Below are 19,446 nucleotides of genomic sequence, written 5' to 3'. Positions count from 1 at the left end.
ATATCTTTTGGCTGTCTGCATGCTGCTCCTATTCACTATTAACTTACCAATGGGAAAATTCTATGAACAATCACCAGAGTCCAGAAAAAAACATGAACTCAAGTAAAACAGAACTCAAGTAAAACAAAAGATTTATTTCATCTATGACGTTTATGATTTTAAAAAAATTTTGTGGTGATTTTACTTAGTCTGTTAAGTTTTCCTTATTTTAGTTTTATTTGCCTAAATAAAACCAAAGTAAACATATCAACTCTATCTCAAGTTACTGGCACTAATCAACCCAGCTGCCATCTACATTCATGTTTTCCAATTCATTGGCTATTCAGTAGGATGTGTTTTTATAACAATAAATCTGTACCACTTGTAACAAGGATCAGCCTTCCATCAGCCTTTAATTTTTTAATATGTCCCTAAGCAACCAATACAAGTAACTGTCACTCGATCCTTACTCTCAAAGGGCCAACTGAAGGGGTTCAATAGTGCAGTAGTGGAATTCAATCATGAAGATCTGACCCTTTCTCTAAGAAACCCCATTAAGGCCAAAAGGATCTCAAGGATCAAATACCCTGGAAGAGAAAAACCTTTCCCTGATAAGACACTCCAGTTCTTATGTATTCCTGAAACCTTAAAACAAAGAAATGCCACAGCAATTATCTTCTAACTAGAATAGGGCGCTAAGGATTAATTAGGCACATGACATTGGTATTATACTATGGGTGCCCTGACCTAAGAGACATAGTAAAATATAGTGGCCTATAACAATCATTCTATTCTTTTTGTTACCTTCTGTTTTCTTTCTCTTCCAAAGTGGGCACTTCAAGGTCTAAGGCCTAAAAACCAAGGAGTATAGATGGCACTCATCTTTCTTACCATCTTCCTATCCTTAGTGTGACAATGATAAATTTGGAATTTTCTCTATAAAAACTTCCTAAATATACACAATAGTAAGCAATTTCAGCTCCTGGAACACAGAATTATACTTATTTTTTTTTACTAATTAGTACATGACACATGACAAAGAGATTTACCCAGAGCACTCCAAATCTTATGGATTTTCAACATGGTCTTCAACTAACATCAAGATTAAGTCAGTATAATTCAGGAACACTTCTAGTTAAGCAGTGGATACTTAATACCTGCTACACAATACAATTTGATGGCCAAGTAACTCTGAGTGGTCAACATGCATAAAGTTCCAAAGGTTTCACACCATGTCTACAGCCATACCACACTGAACAGGCCTGATCTCATCCAAAGGTTTTTACACGAACTACCAGGCTTAGTTTTCAAAGAGCAAAAACCAGAATACTGAAGACAGCCCAGCACAACTGCCATCCTTCTTTAAAGAATCTGTTTTTTTCCTCACAAAAACACACAACTTGCAAAATTCCTTTCCACAAACTTTCATTATAGAAAAATTATTTGTTACAAGTGTCACACTGATTCTTGGTCCCCTTAACATATAGCAACAAACATTCAGGGAAAGGTAGAGAAAAACTAGGGTTATAAGTGAATTTGATTTTATTTCATTTGCTACAGTACATACATTTTATGTTATTTAAACTAACTCCCATATTATGATATGCATGATTTTTGTGTAATAGAGTATCGCATCTTAACACATATTATTTTAAAAAATTAGGGTATTAAATCCATGTTCTTTCAAAATATTTTTAAGCCAACACCATGCACATAAGGCAAAAATTAAGGGGGGGAAGGATGACTTCCTGAAATTTTATCAACTCTAAAGATTTTAACAGATCTGACCACAAAATATGAAGTGTTCTGAGGGACAGCCAATGTGAAGCCAGCAACAGGAGCCCACAAGGATGGTCAAAATGATAGAATAAATGCAACAGACCTAAAAAACTGTTTTTAAAGCACACACTTTTAATCTATTAATTTGAGAGACAGAAATTTGTTGTTCCACTATTTGTACATTCACTGCCCTGTACATGCCCTGATCAGGGATAAAGCCACAACCTTGGCATATCAAGATGATGCTCTAACCAACTGAGCTACCCAACCAGGGCCTAAAGTATACACTTTGAAAAGTACGTACTTGATTTTTATATACATTTTAAAATTTGCCTACTACCCAACAGACCAAAAATAACTAGAAAGAGATAGATCAACTGTGTTAAGGCTAAGTCAACAAACTATGAGAGTAAATTAAGACATTAAATAACTTACAACCCAACTTCTGGAAAGGAATATGTTACATAAAACAAAGAACACTTATCCTTTTAATTATGAAAGTGATGTAAACTATTAGTCCTGAACCACTATTCACTTACTATCAAACTGGACTTTACTAATATTCACTGAACAAAATAGTTTTTGTGTAGATGAGGTAGTTTATAAATATTTTTCCCGTCTCTTGTCCTGTACTGGATTTTGGATACTAAGTGATTTAAAGAAATCTCCAGACACAGACCACTAACCTATAATTGCCTTTTTAAATATATTAAAATATAGGTGCTATGATATAAAAATTATACCTCACTAAACTTTATTTATAGTGGAGGAGGGTGGACAGATTTTTTTTTTTTTAAGTCTAACTGGGTTGATAAAGAGTCAATCTGAGTTCCTTACTCACTACTTTACATCCTTTAAAAGTAAACATGTTTGAATTAGGGATCTTAATGCAAGCCAGTATTATCCCTATATTAAGATTTTACTGGTTTTGTTCCTATCAATCCAGAGGGTCTCTCATGAACTATTCATAGTTTCCAGCGGACCTGGTTTCAAGACTATTCACTTGTTAAGTCTTTCTAGCTTTTATAATGGAAAAGTATTTACCTCTACCTCTAATATTAAGAAGTTTGTCATCCTTGAGAAGGGAACAGGCAACAAGGCAGACAACCACCTACTACCCACTCTGACTCCTCCATCCTCCTTCAGTCTACCTGAAGAACCCCAGTTCCACAATAAGATAAAACTATTAGGTTGGCCAAAAAGTTCATTCATTTTCCCTGTAAGCTGACTCTAGTAGTACTTAGTTGTCTTTAACATCATTATAAACAGTTTTGTTAGATTGTATTGTGACAGCTATCATATCAGCATGCATTTAAAAACATCAAAATTGGTGAATTTTTGTGTAGCCATTTTAATACCAAAGATGGAAGAAAATAACGCAACATTTTCAGCATATTACATTTTATTATTTCAAGAAAGGTAAAAACACCACTGAAATGCAAAAAAATAAAGATTTGTGCAGTGTATGGAGAAGGTGCTGTGACTAATCAAACATGTCAAAAGCGGTTTGCAAAGTTCTGTGCTGTAGATTTCTTGCTGGACGATGCTCCAAGATCAAGTAGACCAGTTGAAGTTGATAGCGATCGCAACAAAGATCAACATTCTGCCATGGGTGAGATAGCTGACATACTCAAAATACCCAAATCAATAATAAAAATTATTGGTGAAAATGAAAAATGTGTCTTTTCTTTTACGGAAAAACTAAACTGACCTTTTGGCCAATCCACTAGTTCAAACTTGAGCAAATACTAAGTGATTTAAAGAAATCTCCAGACATCTGGATTCCCTTCATCTGTAAAATGGGAACAACAACAATCCTCAAAGGGCTTTTACTGAAGAATTAAAGGAAAATAAATGTAAATTACTAGCAAAATGCCTGCTACACAATCAAACACTCACAGTAAATTTTATCTATTATTACTTGTTCCATTTATGGCCAACTCACAGAGATAAAAACATTCCAGAATTAGGTAATTTTTAACAACTTAGGTAAACATCACAAAAACTCATTTCACCAAAAATAAAGCAGTAGCAGGCCCAGCTAAAGCCCTCAACACTGGAGAGACAAAATAAGGTCCAACATTTCCCCTGAGCAAACAATTCTTGTCACAAAGAAAATCACAATGTGGAATTATAAATGTTGCAGTACTGAAATATTTTAAAAACTGAAAAATGAAAACCAAGATAAGGCCCTAACTAGTGTAGCTCAGTTGGTTGAGTGTCATCCCGCAAAACGAAATGTTGCCAGCTTAATTCCCAGTCAGGGCACATGCCTGGATTGCAGGGCCTGGTCGCTGCACAAGGTAACTGATGGATATTTCTCTTCCCCTCTCTCCCTCTCCCTTTCCCTTTTCCTCTCTCTAAGAATAAATAAAAATTTTTTTAAAAAAGATAAGGGCTACATTAAGAGTTTCAATTACATCAATTCCAAACCCACTGATAAATAAACTCATTAAAAAAAAATTAAAAGGAATCCCTGGCTGGTGTTGCTCAGTGGATTGAGCACCAGCCTGTGAACCAAGGGATCCCAGGTGTGATTCCCAGTCAGGGCACATGCCTGGGTTGTAGGCCAGGTCCCCAGGAGAGGGCATGCTAGCGGCAACTCCACACTAATGTTTCTTTCTTCCTTTCTTCCTTTCTTTCTCTCTCTCTCCCCCCCCCTTCCCTTCCCCTTTCTCTAAAAATAAATAAAATCCTTAAAAAAAATTAAAATGAAGACATAAAAGTACCTTCTAGTGCAATGTAATATATTATAGAATACTCAACAAACACCACCTATGCCTTCCTAAAAAACTGAGCATGAATCTAATCTTTTAAGCTAAGTTACATTTACAGTAAATATGAGGGCTAGAAAATAAGTTAAATGACACCACAAGAAACAAAAGAACAAATGTAGAATGTAAAACATGACATCCTATAGAACAAATGACATGGTTCTGACAATAAATCAATGTAAGGAGAAAAAAGTGGAGGTACAAAGATGGGAAAGAACTACTCTAGATTAAAGAGAATCAAAATATGTAATGTATAGATCTTGTATGAACCCTGTTTCAAATAAATTAATTATGAAAAGACATTTTTTAAATAATCAGGGAAATTTATGTATGATTTGAGTATTAGATGATAACAAAAGTTTACTATGATTTTTCTAGGTGTGAAAATAGCATTATGGTTAAATATGAAACTGTCTACATTTTTCAGAGGTCCCTGCAGTAAGTACTATGGTGCTTCCCATAGTAATTAGGGGTAAGTGACACCACCCCAAAATCTATTCTATACTTTCAGATATTTCTGCAGAGAAAATAAGGAACAAAAGTGACACAGTAAATATGGCCAAAATCCTTAAGCGTTGTTGAATAAACAGTGAGAGGACATGAGGATCATTTAACTACTCTCTCCACTTCTGTCTATGTTTAAAATTGGGCATAATAAAAAAAAGGCAAGAAAAGGGAATTATAATTACAATCTATTCAATAATTCCAATCTTATTTTGACTGCACTTGGCAAATTAGTACATAATTTTGTCCTTTTCTGATCTATGGAAATCATTTGCCTTTGGCCTATAGAGTGGAAGTTCAGTAAATTATTCTAGGATGAGTGAACAGCAAAGGGAGTTGGTAACATATGTACTACTTACATTATTGCTACACTTAATATTTCTGGAAAAATGCTCACTTGGAGAAAAGTCACAACTGCACTGAATAATGGATCAAACATAATGTCAATTCAGGTAGCTCCTCTACTGAACCAAAACAGAGTCTGTACATTATTACATCATGTACTTGTAATCCTGAGAAAATTCAATCACAACTTTAAGGTATATGAAACTACATTAATTTAATGAAGATTAAGATTTTATTTATTTATTTTTAGAGAGAGGGGAAGGGAGGGAGAAAGAGGGAAAGGGAAACATTGATGTGAGAGAGAAACATCAATCAGCTCCCTCTCATACGTGCCCCAACCAGGGACTGAACCCACAATCCAAGCATATGCCCTGGCTGGGAATAGAACTGGCAACCTTCACTCAGTGGGATGATGCCCAACCAACTAAGCCACACTGGTCATGGCTGAAACTACATTCTTAAAGTGGCTTAATGACATCTCAAATTAATGAATGTTAAGAAATTATCACTAACAGAAAATGGGAAAGGGGAAGCAATAAAATGGGCAAATAACTTTAATTTTAAAACCTGTGGGTAAAATACATTTCTCTTTTCCAAAATTTTTAAAAACTTTATTTTAGGGGGAGAGGAGAAAGAAAAAGAGGGAAATATCGATTTACTGCCCCACTTATTTATGCATTCATTGGTTGATTGTTATACATCTCTGGCTGGGGAATGAACCCACAACCTTGGCATATCAGGACAACAATCCAATCAACTGAGCCACCTAGTCAGTACTAAAATACATTTCTTCTCCTTTTTCTTTCTATTTTAAAGATTTTATTTATTTATTTTTATTATTATTATTTTTATTTATTTATAATTTAAAAAATTATATTTATTTTAAGGGAGGGAGAAAGAAAGGGAGAGAAACATCAACATGTGAGAGAAACATCAACTGTTGCCTCTTCGCACGTGCCCCAGCCGGGATTTCAGGCCACAACCCAGGCATGTGACCTGACTGTGATTCAAACTGGTGACCTTTGGCTTTGCAGGAGGATGCTCAAATGAGCCACACCAGTCAGGGCTTTAAGAAAATATATTTCTTAAAGTCCAACATGGGAGAATGATAATAACATTTGATCAGAACTTCAAATTTTAAATTATTCACATAAAGGGTCTTCATAGATCATTTTAAAATGACCAACAGTTTCCTCAAAATTACATAATCCAAACATTTCATTCATACAGACATCAGTAAATAAATGAAAAGATTTCAGAAGATGAACCATTCTTTCAGAATACACTGTCATGTCTTAGAGCACCATACAGCAAACAGCTTGCCTCCTTCTTCCAATCACAAGCATCTCCTTCCCCCTTATTCTGTCTTACCTCTACCACGAGCTCGCTTGCCACGGTCTGAAGTCTTGTCTCCTTGACTGCAATCAATTCCATTCTCTTCACCTCTAACTAAGAAATTAAAGAGCACCTCTTATACATAACATACCAGATAGCTATTAAAGGCAAGAACAAAAAGTCTTTTTTTAAAAGGCTAAAATTTAACCAAAGGGTTCAAAAAGAGGAAAACACAAAACCAAACAAAAGTGGCTCAAAAACTGAATGGCAGCACATTTGCTTATTAATTCATAGGTGAAAATTCTAAAAAGAAATTTAAATAACATACCACTTTTTCTTTCCTCTAATTGGACTTGCCCTCCCCTAAAGTAAGATTTGTTTCAAAAAGCCACTTTTGTGATTCAACTATGTAATATACAACAAATTTGCTCACTGGTTAGGTTTAAGGTCTGCAAAGATATACAATAACAAAATAACAAAACAAATATTCAATTATTGAAGAAATTATTGTTAGGGACAGGTTTTTACTGGATACTGTCCAGAAGATGCCAACACAGTCTTTTCTTCACCTCCTACCTGTAATGGCATTAATGATTCCATATAATACAGAAATTTTATGAGTGATATTGGCCAGTTTGTTCCCTTCATCTCTTTCATGGACTAACTCCTATGAGTTGTAAGTGAGGCCTTTCTTGGCGGCTATTCCACTTAAATTTGTCACACCCCCTCCCTATAATCCCCATTTCTCTGCCTTTGTTTTTCACCAAAGCATAATTTCTACTTAACACCATTAAAATATAGTAATATGAATGTTACTTTTCATTTTTATTGTTACATCTCACTCTACCTCCATTAAAAGGTAAGTTTGAGGAGCACAATGATTTCTGAATTATTCATTGCAGTATGCCTATGAGTACTTACTACATAGTAGGTACATGATGAATATCCATGGAATAATCTAGCAAGTTTCTAAAGTGATATGTTAAATATTTACATTTTATTCATTCATAATTTAGTTACTTTGGTATGCAGATTCAGCAAGTTGTTGCTTTCAGCTAATGATGCCAAAATCTGGGTCTAACGGGAAGTACAAAGAAAATCTTCCCTATTCAACAATTTTCCACTTAATTTAGCCTTTGCCTGTACCATGAATATCCACAAGTGGGGAAGAATAAATAGCTTCATCTCTCAGTTAATGAAAATCATCTTTTAAAATTAGAGAATGTACTTCATTCACAACAGCAGGTAGTCTTACTACATACAACTATGTACCTACAGCCCAGGCCAGTGCTGATACGGAAATGTATCAGTTACTAAGTCAACTAAGTTCATGAGAACCCAAGTGTTAACTGTAATAACAAATGATACATTGAGGAAGTGGATTTATGAGCATTCATTGACCTACTCTTACCAAGTTTCAGTGTGTATAAACATTTTCAACATAAAAAGTTGAGGAGGAAGGTCCGTACTTACACTCTCTCCCACGATTGCCACCTCTTCCTTTCCGGTTGTTGTTTCCACGTCCACGGCTCACTTCCCTCTCACTTCTCTTCTCTCTATTCTCTTTGTTTTCTGAACTTTCTTTTCCAAAATTCTTCTTCTTCCCCCCTACAGTCTCCCATGAAGTCTACCGAAGATAAGAGTTTTTATTCAGAGTTGTCAAAGTGTACACAATTATCGAGTGTGTGCATGTATCTTCCAAACCTAATTACCCATGCCCTTGCACCTTGCTTGCCTACCATTTTTATTCTTTTCATATACTTATACTTTCCAATGATAAAGACAACAAACCTCCTGCTAAGCTTCTTTGCAAATCGAAGCACAAAAGATTACAGCAACTAGCTGAATTGACAACATAACTACATGTTGTCCCACCAGAAAGCCTTTTCCTATGCTAATGAGAATAAAGTAAATGCCATTTCCCCAAGTTCCCACTCTATGCCAACCACACCTACCTCAGTAGTAGGATTTAAACCTATTAAATACATAGATTAGCTCAAAGATTACAAAGTTACACAGTATGATGCCCTAAAATCTCAGAAGTACAATTTTCCCTATTCAGTTACCAAAAGTAACCATCAAAAAAATTTTAATGGTAAACAAATAAAATTTGGGGTTCAAATTACATACCAGAGATTAAACCTCAAAGACCTGTTTTAAGGAGAAGTCAAATTATTTTTATAACCTCCCACTTCTCCTGAAATGGTGATACCAAACCAAATCATACCATATAGAGGTTGGGGCAAAAGCAGATTTACAGTTGTGAACACACGAAACAAAGACTTTATTCTTATATTCTTATTTATTATTTACTGTATTATTTTCCATAAGAACTGTAAACCTACTTTAAAAATTGCTGAGAAAAGAATGAAACACTATATTCTTGTCAATGTAACTATGTTCTCTGACTGTAAATGTAAGTATTAAGGTATCAATCAGGGTGTGCTACTGGGCAACTGCAAAATTGGGCCATTTGTTTCTATTTACTTTCTCATAATCTACTTTACATAACTATTTTAAACTTAAAAAAAAACCTAGAGAAAATTACTAACATTGTATATCCAAATAAACATAAGCACTAGAAATTAATAAACCAAAATTAGAAATATAGTTAAATTATTTCTACGACAATAGAGGCTAGGTTTAAAACATTTTTGAAAGAAAAATTTTTGATATCTATAAACCTCTGATGAACTCATACACTTAGTTACATATAAAATGATGGGATGTTAAAAAAAACAAATTAAAACCTTTTAGAGGTTATTTTTAACCTCTAAGGTTTGATAAAAAATTTTAAAAATCAACACCCAATAGTTAGAGCAGAATAATTGGGTATTTTTAGATGTAGTTAAACATGCATCCATTCTAACCTTCCTGGAAGTCTAACTCACAACAGTATCCAAATTTTAATTAGTTATCAGCTGTTGACCCAGCAATTCTATGTCTAGGTCTATATTCAGAAGAAATAATAATTATGTACAGACAATGATTAGCAGAATGAAAAGGGGGGGGAGGAATTCCCCAAATATCTTGTTAAGAGACTATCTACTCTAGAATATCAATACAGGTAGTCGTACGTAGCCATTTTAAGAGTTATCCCAGATGTACAAAGAAAGAGATCCATGATATAAGTGATGCAAGCTTTCAGCAAATAGTATATAAAATATAATTACATTTTTTAGTTCAAATAAAAGCCTGTGTACATATTAAAGAAAGTTAGAAAGTTTTCTAAGTAAGGATGTTTAATTGGATTTAACTTTTTATCTTTCTACATTGATTTTTTTAATTAGAGAAAACAATAAAGCTTATTTATTCTAGAAAAAAATTCCAGTATACAAACTCAATTTATTATATTCACTAATATAAATAAACCAGACAACTATGTAGGATAGAATTTGGTTTTCTTAGGTTAACAGGAGGTCCTAGAATATTTATACACAGTAGAGTTGGCAAAAGGTACATATATATACAATTTAAAATATCTTTACACTGCCAGACTCAATCATTATAAAGGGACAGACTTTCTGTGATGTAAAACATTTGAAAGAGAGAAACATCATACTCCATTTCATTCAGCAAAGGGTACCCTGAAGCAAATCTTGGTCTGTGAATTCTACATAATCTAACAAGAACTTATTTGTGGGGGAAAGTAGGAAAGGAACCTTCAAAAGGCAATTGGTTTTACACCACAGTAAATGCTAAAGAGAATACTGTACATTTTGCACAAGAGTCTACAAGCATGCACACAGGCTTTCAAAGTGAAACAATTACAAAAGATTTTCAACAGAACTTCTGTCAATCTCTGTCATCTGTACTTGGCTACTTGTACAATAGGACTGAAGAAACTAACAGCAATGGTTCTCCCAGACAACATATCTAGTAATTAGAAAAGCAGCTTTCCAGGCCAGATCATTCAAAATCATTCTTTGCCCCTTCATATTTGCCAGGAACAACACGTGTTGTGTTAAATTAACAAAAAAAAAGTACCTTAATGCAAGGGATGGATACTTCAAAAGTATTTTGTCACTCAAACAAGAAGCATTGTGATGAAACAAAAAGTTCAGTACTTATGATCATATTCAATGTTTTCTTTTGTGACAGCAACTATTACATGAGAAAAACAAACTCATCTTTAAAAATATCATATCCAGTTCCACTTGATGTTTTTGCAAAGTAGTAATTTTGTTTCAGAAGACCTTGGCACAAAGTAAAAGTTAGCCAACAGGACAAGATTTGCTGCTGGTTGCCATGCTGCAGAGAGCAACCAGGTAAGAGACATGGCAAATAATATGAAAGAAAAGATGCACCACAATCATAAACAAAACAGGGTTTCTGAAAGAATTTCCCTATGCTTCTGCATTTCCCCTAAATCATCTTAAACTCCAATCAAGCATACATCTTTTGTGTCTAGATTCAAGTACTAATTTGCTATTTTTTGATCTTTGAACAAAACAAGCCTAATCTGGCTACCACTATGTGATTTCTAGGTTCAAGAGCTAACAAAAGAGTCCTGGCTGGTGTGGCTCAGTGGACTGAGTGCCAGCCTGCAAACTGAAAGGTCCCCAGTTCAATACCCAGTCAGAGCACATGCCTGGGTCATGGGCCAGGTCCCCTATTTGGGGGCAAGTGAAAGGCAACAGATCCATGTATCTCTCCCACACTGAAGTTCCTATCACTTTCTCCCTCCCTTTCCCTCTTCCTAAAAGTAAATAAAATTTTTTTTAAAAAGCTAACAAAAGAAACATCACTTACAGAACATTCAGCCCAGAACCATCTTCTTTGGGTTCAGTCCCAAATGAGGAGAAGTTAAAACTCAATAAACCACAAAGAGAGAACTGGACTTTTAAAACTTAAAATTTCACCTGACTACCACATAAAGAATGAAGTCTGCTGGAGGTGATGGAAAGGCAACAGAAAGTAGTATCCCATCCTACCTTGACCAGAAAAAGAGAAAACAGGCCCTCCAATTAATAATTTGGAAATATTTCATTTGTTCACAGTGGGCTTTTTTAATAAAAAAGGGGAAGTTAAGCCCTTCAGTTCATTTTGAAAATAACAAGAGAGCCATTCTACACTGAATTCATTAGTAATGAGGCGAATTCATTCCCCGTATTTTATAAAACCCAATAAATACAAGCCTCTCAGCAAATACAAACTATTCAAAATTTTATTTCATCACTTCAATGATATATTTTCCCAACAAACTGACATATTTGGTAGTTTATCATGTGGACCAGTGTTACCTTGCATGGAATTTTACCCACAGATACTGTAATATTTTCCCAAGGATCTAATTATTTAGTAACAAAATTCATTCTCTTTGTTTCATATTAAATAAAAAGATGCTCATTTTACATTTGATCTTGTCATGGCCGTTCATTTTTATAAAGCCTGACTCTAACACAGTCTTATTCCTAAAAATAAAAACCTGATTAAGCCTAAACACTGACAAGAAAGGCTTTTCTTGATGTGTTCATCTTTGTACCATTTTTTAGTTGTCGTTATTTGTTTTAATCTGCTCTGAAGTGGTTTCAATTTAAAAATACCAATGAAATACTGCCATCTCCACATAGAAATCAAAAGATTAGGGCTGACAACCACCTGGTATGGCTTTAGTTGCATCCTCCCTAAATTAAAAGAGATGAGCTCTAGTGTGCCTACACATTCCTCAAAATTTACTAAGCTAAAAAAAAATAAACAAACAAAAATCTTTTCTCCTTTTATACATCTATCAAACTGTCATGAAAATGTGTCTATAGAATATTCACACATAAGCAAATAGATATACCAGCAAATCCTGGTTTTCTGTTAGTCTAGAGATATAAGGAGTAGTAAGAGGTGACGACTGAGATGAAGAAACATGAGCAGTGGAGCCAAGAGAAGTTTTTTTCAGGTGGTGAAAATGTCCACAGGCCCAGAGAATTTTGGAAACTGTGTAAGGCTGGAGTAGATGACCAAGTTCTCTTTCGAGTCTTCAGATTCTACGACTTCATGAAGAAACCATATATAACAAAAACAGTCATTTTAGGTTAGTGTTCTTTCTGGATCTTAAAACAAATATGGAATGGCACCCATAATTCCCTCCACCCCCACCCCCAAATAAGGTGAAATTTGAAATGCAATATGGAATTGGAAACAAATCTTAGTACTGCAAATCAATTAAAAATAACTTAACCATCTTACCGTGTCTGAATTCCCTTCCAGTAATATATTGATAGCCTTGTTCACATCTCCGTTACAGTCATGTAGGGCCACTATGCACTCATCCTGATTTTTTCCTGTCACTTCCATAAGCTATTGAAAGTATGAGAAAATGGTTAGAAAGATCCAAAACAGCACTTCATGTTAAGATTCTCCTCCATAAAGACAGAAATTATTCAATCCTTCCACATGAACATAGCCCTCTTTCACACTCTGAGCTTTTATCTGTTGCTTCTTTTCTTTGTTTTATTTTTTGCGGTCACACCATGTCTTTTCACCAATATTGGCAGAGTCAAACTACAAATCAACCCTCCTCCAAGCTGACCAGTACCAGGTTATTAATCAGTAGTACATCCATATGTATATACCAACATCCTCAGAATACTCTACATCAGCTATTGACTACCCAAACTTAGATTCATGGCCTGGATTTCCAAAACTCTAAACTACTCAAATATTTAGTGGGAATGACTGTATGATTCCCAAAGACTAAGTGTATGTGACACCATCAACAGAACATCTGGCCCAACTATTTTGCATAAGGACAAAATTCCCTACACAGGTTTTTACTAGTCAGATTTTAACATACTTAAAAAGTTGTAACACCTAAGGTCTCACAAGAAATTCTGAAGCTATCACAAAACTCATTCTTAGATATAGTATGTTCTCAAGCAGATTCCACAGGGTGCTCTGTTTGAAGTAATCAAAGAAATCCTGTTGGTGCAAAACTCTTCAACAATAGAGTCTAAGCTACTTAACATTTCCATCACAAGGAACAACTAGATTAGACACAGTACAGGTTTCTCAATTATCAGTTAACAAATGTATGATTATTGTGTGTTAACTATATTTAATTATTTTAGTATGCACTAGCTGCAGTTCAAAATAGTTTGACCCCAACATTTGAAGTGACTTCTCAGTGGTCAAAAAACTAATTAATAGCAAAGCCTATCTGGAATCCAGGTCTCCTGATCTCACAAATACAGCTCATTGCATTACACCATTCTCTCTCTCTCATTTCCTCCTTGTATTACTCAGTACCTTCAGTCTTTGGGTCTCTACTAATGTCAGATTTTTATCAGTGATCTGAACCAATCCAGTATCTGTCATATGCAACTGTTAAAATAAGCAATAAATACCAAAATTCCTCCATTGATTGGATCAATAAGAGAGAGAACTAAAGTTAGCATTTAAAATCCTGAACTCCTGGGCCAAGGTTTTTTCTTTTGTATTTGCTATGCAATTCAGATAAAAGGCAATATAATATATAGTATACATGTCTCAAACTGTACATAAATCTCATTACAAAGAACAAGCTCTACAAGTTTTAATAAATTCTCTTAGTGGCCTTTCAAAACCATTAGTACTAGTCTGATGACAGAAACTCTTAAGAACAAAGAGTTTACTCGTTAAAGAACTAAGGAGTTCACTGTGCAACGTTCACTCCAAGGAACAATTACTGGTAGACCTCTACCAAGGTCTGGACTGAGATTAGAGTTAAAAGAGCTTGGGTTTTTTAAATCTTGAAGGGAAAAAGAAATCTTATCAGAAATAAAGTATATATGAAATAAATCTGATTTATGTTATCAAAAAGGCCTCTCATTAAAGTTCTAAATGCAGACATCACCCTGAAATTTACCTTTATACTTTTCCAACATGTTTGGAATCACTAACACATTTGAAAGGGTAATTTAGTTCTTCTTTAACATTAAATAAAATTTTCTGGGAACTTGCCAAAAACTAAATATACTTTCTAAATATAGGTATAGATAATGTCAATGTGCTTTCACAAAAATCTAGCTCACTGTTCACATGTAACACTAGTACATCAAAGATTCTACTGCCGAGAGGATAAATATATTCAATTCCTTCATTCTAGCCACCAATATAAGTACCTAATCACAACTTCAAAATACAATTAGTTGAGATTAAGCAAGAAGCATACTTTAAAATTAAAATCTCCAGTAGAATTATCTTTTTAAAACGTAATAAAAAAGTGTAACAAATGCCCTGTGCCAGAAACCTACCTGTTTAACTTTAACTTCAAATTCTGAATCATTTTTATCAAAGATCACTTGAGCAAGACGCATCTGTTCAGCTGTTGCCTAGAAAGTACAAACAATTGTTAAAGATTTGAGTATTAAAAAAATGTTAGATGCCAAAATCTGAAGCAAACAGATAAAAGCTCTCAAGCACTCCAGCACTATAATAGAAATGATTAACTAAAATAAAAAAAGGATTCTGAATTAAGGTTTCACAAACATATACAACCTGTACCCATAAGGCAAATAAATACCAAATTAAATAATGTAAAGCTCCTATATGTTTGGCCAAGTGACCTGAAGTTCTTATTCATCTTCACTGACTCATTTGAATTTTCCTTCCCCCTGGGAGATGGGAGTAATCAAGACAAGAGAAAGTAGAAAACAGAAAACAGTGAAAACAACTGTCAGGATACAGGCGCAGAACCTGCCGTGTTGTCCAAAAAGCAAAAAAGCTCCACTGTCAACTCTAAAAAGGTATCATAATCAGTTCTGAGAAGATTTTAATATCTCAGTACAATTTCGTTTTTAATGCTACTTTTTTAGCCCTATCTAGTGTGGCTCAGTGGACTGAGCACCAACCTGTGAACCAAAGGGTCACAGGTTCGATTCCCAGGGTAGGGCACATGCCTGGGTTGCAGGCCAGGACCACAGCAGGGGATGCACGAAATGCAACCACACACTGATGTTTCTCTCCCTATGTTTCTCCCAGTCTTCCCCTCTCTAAAAATAAATAAACAAAATCTTTAAGTTACTTTTTTAATCACAATGAAAAATGGTTTTAACAAAAATTTTTTAAAAGAAACTTTCAAACAAAATTAGTCACCTCTTCAGAAAACTTTCTCCACTTGCTTTTGTTTTAACTAAAAATTATTTTTTTTTAATATTTATTTAATTACTTTTAGAGAGAGGGGAAGGGAGAAAGAGAGGGAGAGAAACATCAATCACACTCCCAACTGGGAAGCTGACCTGCAACCCAGGCATATGCCCTGACCAGAATCAAACCCACAACCTTTCAGTTTGGAGGACAATGTCCACCCCACTGAGCCACAACAGTCAGGGCTCAAAATCCTGTTTTAAAAAATCAAATTATGCCGTGCCTGGTGTGGCTCAGTGGGTTGCAGTATTGTCCCTCAAACCAACACACAAAGGTTAGTGCATATACCTAGCTTGCAGGTTCAGTACCCAGTCAAGACACAATCAGATCAATGTTTCTCCCTCACGTCGATGTTTCTCTCCCTCCCTCCCCCTTTCTCTAAAAATCAATAAGCATGTCCTCAGGTGACAATTAAAAAAATGTATCAAATTCCTAAATTTTTGAGGTTTAATTTTGTAGTATCTTGAGCAATAATAAATGAGGTATAAAAAAAAGGTACTCTTCCATGCAGTGAGTTAATAGTAATATACTATTTTGGCTTCTTAGCTTTCACAAAGGTACCATGACTATGACAACAGGGAAACTAGATGAGAGGTACACAGAAACTCTCTGTTCTATCTCTGTGCAATTTTGTGATAATCTAAAATTACTCCAATACAGTTATTTTTTCAAAAGTTACCCTTGTTAGCTAAAATCCATTCTAACTTTCAAGATACATGTTTAAAAAGTTGAACAGTTCAAATTACTGAATGATCCCCACAACAGCTAATAATGTGAATAACTTTTTTCTCTTCGTTAAGTACATACATATTCCAGAAAATCTCTACAGTCTATGTGGGTGGTTGATTATAAAAGATCCGGCTAGCTATGGCCTATTTTTCCACCAATCTAATGGCCAATCCCTTTATCCCAACCTATACCTGCCTGTTGTGACCTCAGTTAACTGCTACGTGCTACACTACTACAACCAAAAAATGTTTAGAAACTCACTACCCACACATATGGCCAATTTTACCTCAATGCTACTCAGTGTGTATAAGGACCTTACATATACTCATACTCTAACTACACCTACCTGCACTTTAGATAATCATTTCCCTGACCCATAACCAACTGAGAAGTCCCAGTGCTGCAGCCAAAAGGACCAAAGGCATGAAATAACTGAAAAAGGAAAAATCAAAGGACAAGATGAGCTCTGGAAAAATGACCCTTCCTCATTTTACATTGGGATACTGGGTAAAGGCAATCTTTTATGAATGAAACTAAACTATTGGTGCTCCTGGTGCTGAAAGCCTACATTGATTAATTTTTATCCATTTTCCCTAATAACAACATCTTCCACTCTGAGTCTTGAATCAAAATTGAAAAATATTACTCATATTCATTTAGCCTTGCTCCATTCCAAGCATACTAATACTCACCGCTTTTCACAATTAAATTTCCTTGAGTTAAAAAACTGTCACACACCCAAGAAAATTACAGTAACACATAAACATAACCATCTAGTATCAAAACTATTTATTTGGCACATATGAGGTTTGTCCAAAAAGGTCCAGCCATTGTTAATATAAAACGGTTTGCATGACATCGATGTAACCTGGCAGCCAAGGAGAGTGGACTGGAATGCTCATGCGTGAACAATGACGACTTCACTATACTAGTCAGTGGGGGCAGTAGACACCATTGAGTGAACATGTGCACTATGTGGCCATCGCATTCAAAACAACTGAGCAAGGAGAACAATGAATCTGCATCAAATTTTGCGTTAAGCTTGAACATTCTCCTATGGAAACGATTTTGATGATGCAGAAGGCCACAGCTATGGGCAACTGGTTACTGGCAGCTTCATCACAACATGCCCATTCAGGCATCATGTCTTGTGCAGAGTTTTGGCGAAACATAAAATTGCCCAGATTACTATGCCCCCTTTCAACCCAGATTTGACACCCCACCAATTTCTGACTTTTCCCAAAACTAAAATCACCTTTGAAAGGGAAAGAGATTTCAGACCATCAATGAGATCCACAAAAATGCGACGAGGCAGCTAAAGATGACTGAGAGAATTGTGTGAAGGCCTAAGGTGCCCGATTTCAAGGGGACTGAGATATCATTGTCCTACATACAATGTTTCTTGTTATCCTGAATCATCTTGAATAAATGTGCCTATTTTTCACATTACATGGCTGGATACCTTCTGGACAGACATAATGCTATTTTTTTTTTCTGATATGAAAAATACTAACCAGATTACCTTGTAGGGAAACATACATACAATTTATTGTGAACATCTAGAGCATAATGTTTATTGGTTACCTAACAATCACTGGAGAGGTGCTGCATTTTACCTACTTACAAGTTTTTCATTACTACCTAAACACTACAGATATCAAATTTATACCTAATTTATATATATATATCCATAACATATGGATGCATAGTGCAGCATGTATACTACATAAGAAAAACACTATAGAAATCCATTTTATACCTAATTTGTTTTTTTAATTATATTTTATTGATTATTCTATTACAGTTGTCCTGATTTTTCCTCCGTCCCTCTCCACCCAGCACATCCCACACCCTCAGGCAATCCCCATATCATTGTTCATGTCCATGGGTCATGCATTTAAGTTCTTTGGCTTCTCCATGTCCTATTCTGTACTTTACATTCCCATGGCTATTCTGTAACTACTTATTTGTACTTCTTAATCCCCTCACCTTTTTACTCATTCCCCTATACCCCCCTGCCCATCTGGCAAACATCAAAATGTTCTCCCTATCGATGATTCTGTCTCTGTTCTTGGTTGCTTACTTTCTTTTTTATATCCAATTGTTGATAGGTATGTATTTATTGCCATTTTATTGTTCATAGTTTTGATCTCCTTTTTCCTAAGAAAGTCCCTTTAACATTTCATATAATAATGGTTTGCTAATGATGAACTACATTTTTATTGTCTGGGAAGCTCTTTATATGCCCTTCAATTCTAAATGGTATCTTTGCTAGGTAGAGCAATCTTGGCTGTAGGTTCCTGCTTTTCATGAATTTGAGTATTTCTTGCCATCCCTTGTAGCCTGCAAAGTTTCTTTTGAGAAATCAGCTGACAGTCTTATGGGAACACCCCTGTAGGTAACTAACTGCCTTTCTTTTGTTGCTTTTAAGATACTCTCTTTATCTTTACAGCATGTTAATTATGATGCGTCTTGAAGTTGGCCTCTGCACATCCATCTTGTTTGGGACTCTCTCTGCTTACTGGACTTGCATGTCTATTTCCTTCACCAAATTAGGGAAATTTTCTTTCACTATTTTTTCAAATAGATTTCTAATTTGCTGCTGTTTCTCTTCTCCTTCTGGCACCCGTATGATGCAAATGTTGGAACACTCAAAGTTGTCCCAGAGGCTGCTTTACAGTATCCTGGGTTTTTTTGGATACTTTTTTCTTCTTGTTGTTCTCATTGATTGTTTTTTACTTCCTTAAGTTCCAAATCATTGATATGATCCTCGGCTTCACTCATTCTACTTTGTTTCCCTGTAAATTGTTCTTTATTTTAATTAGTGTATCCTTCATTTCTGACTGGATTTTTTTTTATGTTGTTGAGGTCCTCACTAAGT

General features: G+C 35.0%; 1 protein-coding gene across 1 annotated transcript in view; it reads right to left on the bottom strand.

Moving 5' to 3' along the window:
* Positions 1–19,446, bottom strand: part of UBAP2 (ubiquitin associated protein 2) — a 129,236-nt gene that overhangs the window by 66,825 nt on the left and 42,965 nt on the right. Inside the window, exons 3-6 of the mRNA XM_054582913.1 lie at positions 14,945–15,022; positions 12,900–13,010; positions 8,190–8,343; positions 6,753–6,830 (exon numbers count right to left, since the gene is read on the bottom strand). Coding sequence (XP_054438888.1) covers positions 6,753–6,830; positions 8,190–8,343; positions 12,900–13,010; positions 14,945–15,022 — 421 coding nt within the window. The remainder of the gene's footprint in view (positions 1–6,752; positions 6,831–8,189; positions 8,344–12,899; positions 13,011–14,944; positions 15,023–19,446) is intronic.

This window comes from Pteronotus mesoamericanus, unplaced genomic scaffold, assembly GCF_021234165.1.
Source record: "Pteronotus mesoamericanus isolate MK-2021 breed Mesoamerican mustached bat unplaced genomic scaffold, CSHL_Meso_final contig_73, whole genome shotgun sequence".
Classification (NCBI taxonomy): domain Eukaryota; kingdom Metazoa; phylum Chordata; class Mammalia; order Chiroptera; family Mormoopidae; genus Pteronotus; species Pteronotus mesoamericanus.
Note: the sequence above shows the minus strand (reverse complement) of the source record. Positions and strands in the feature narration are given on the sequence as shown.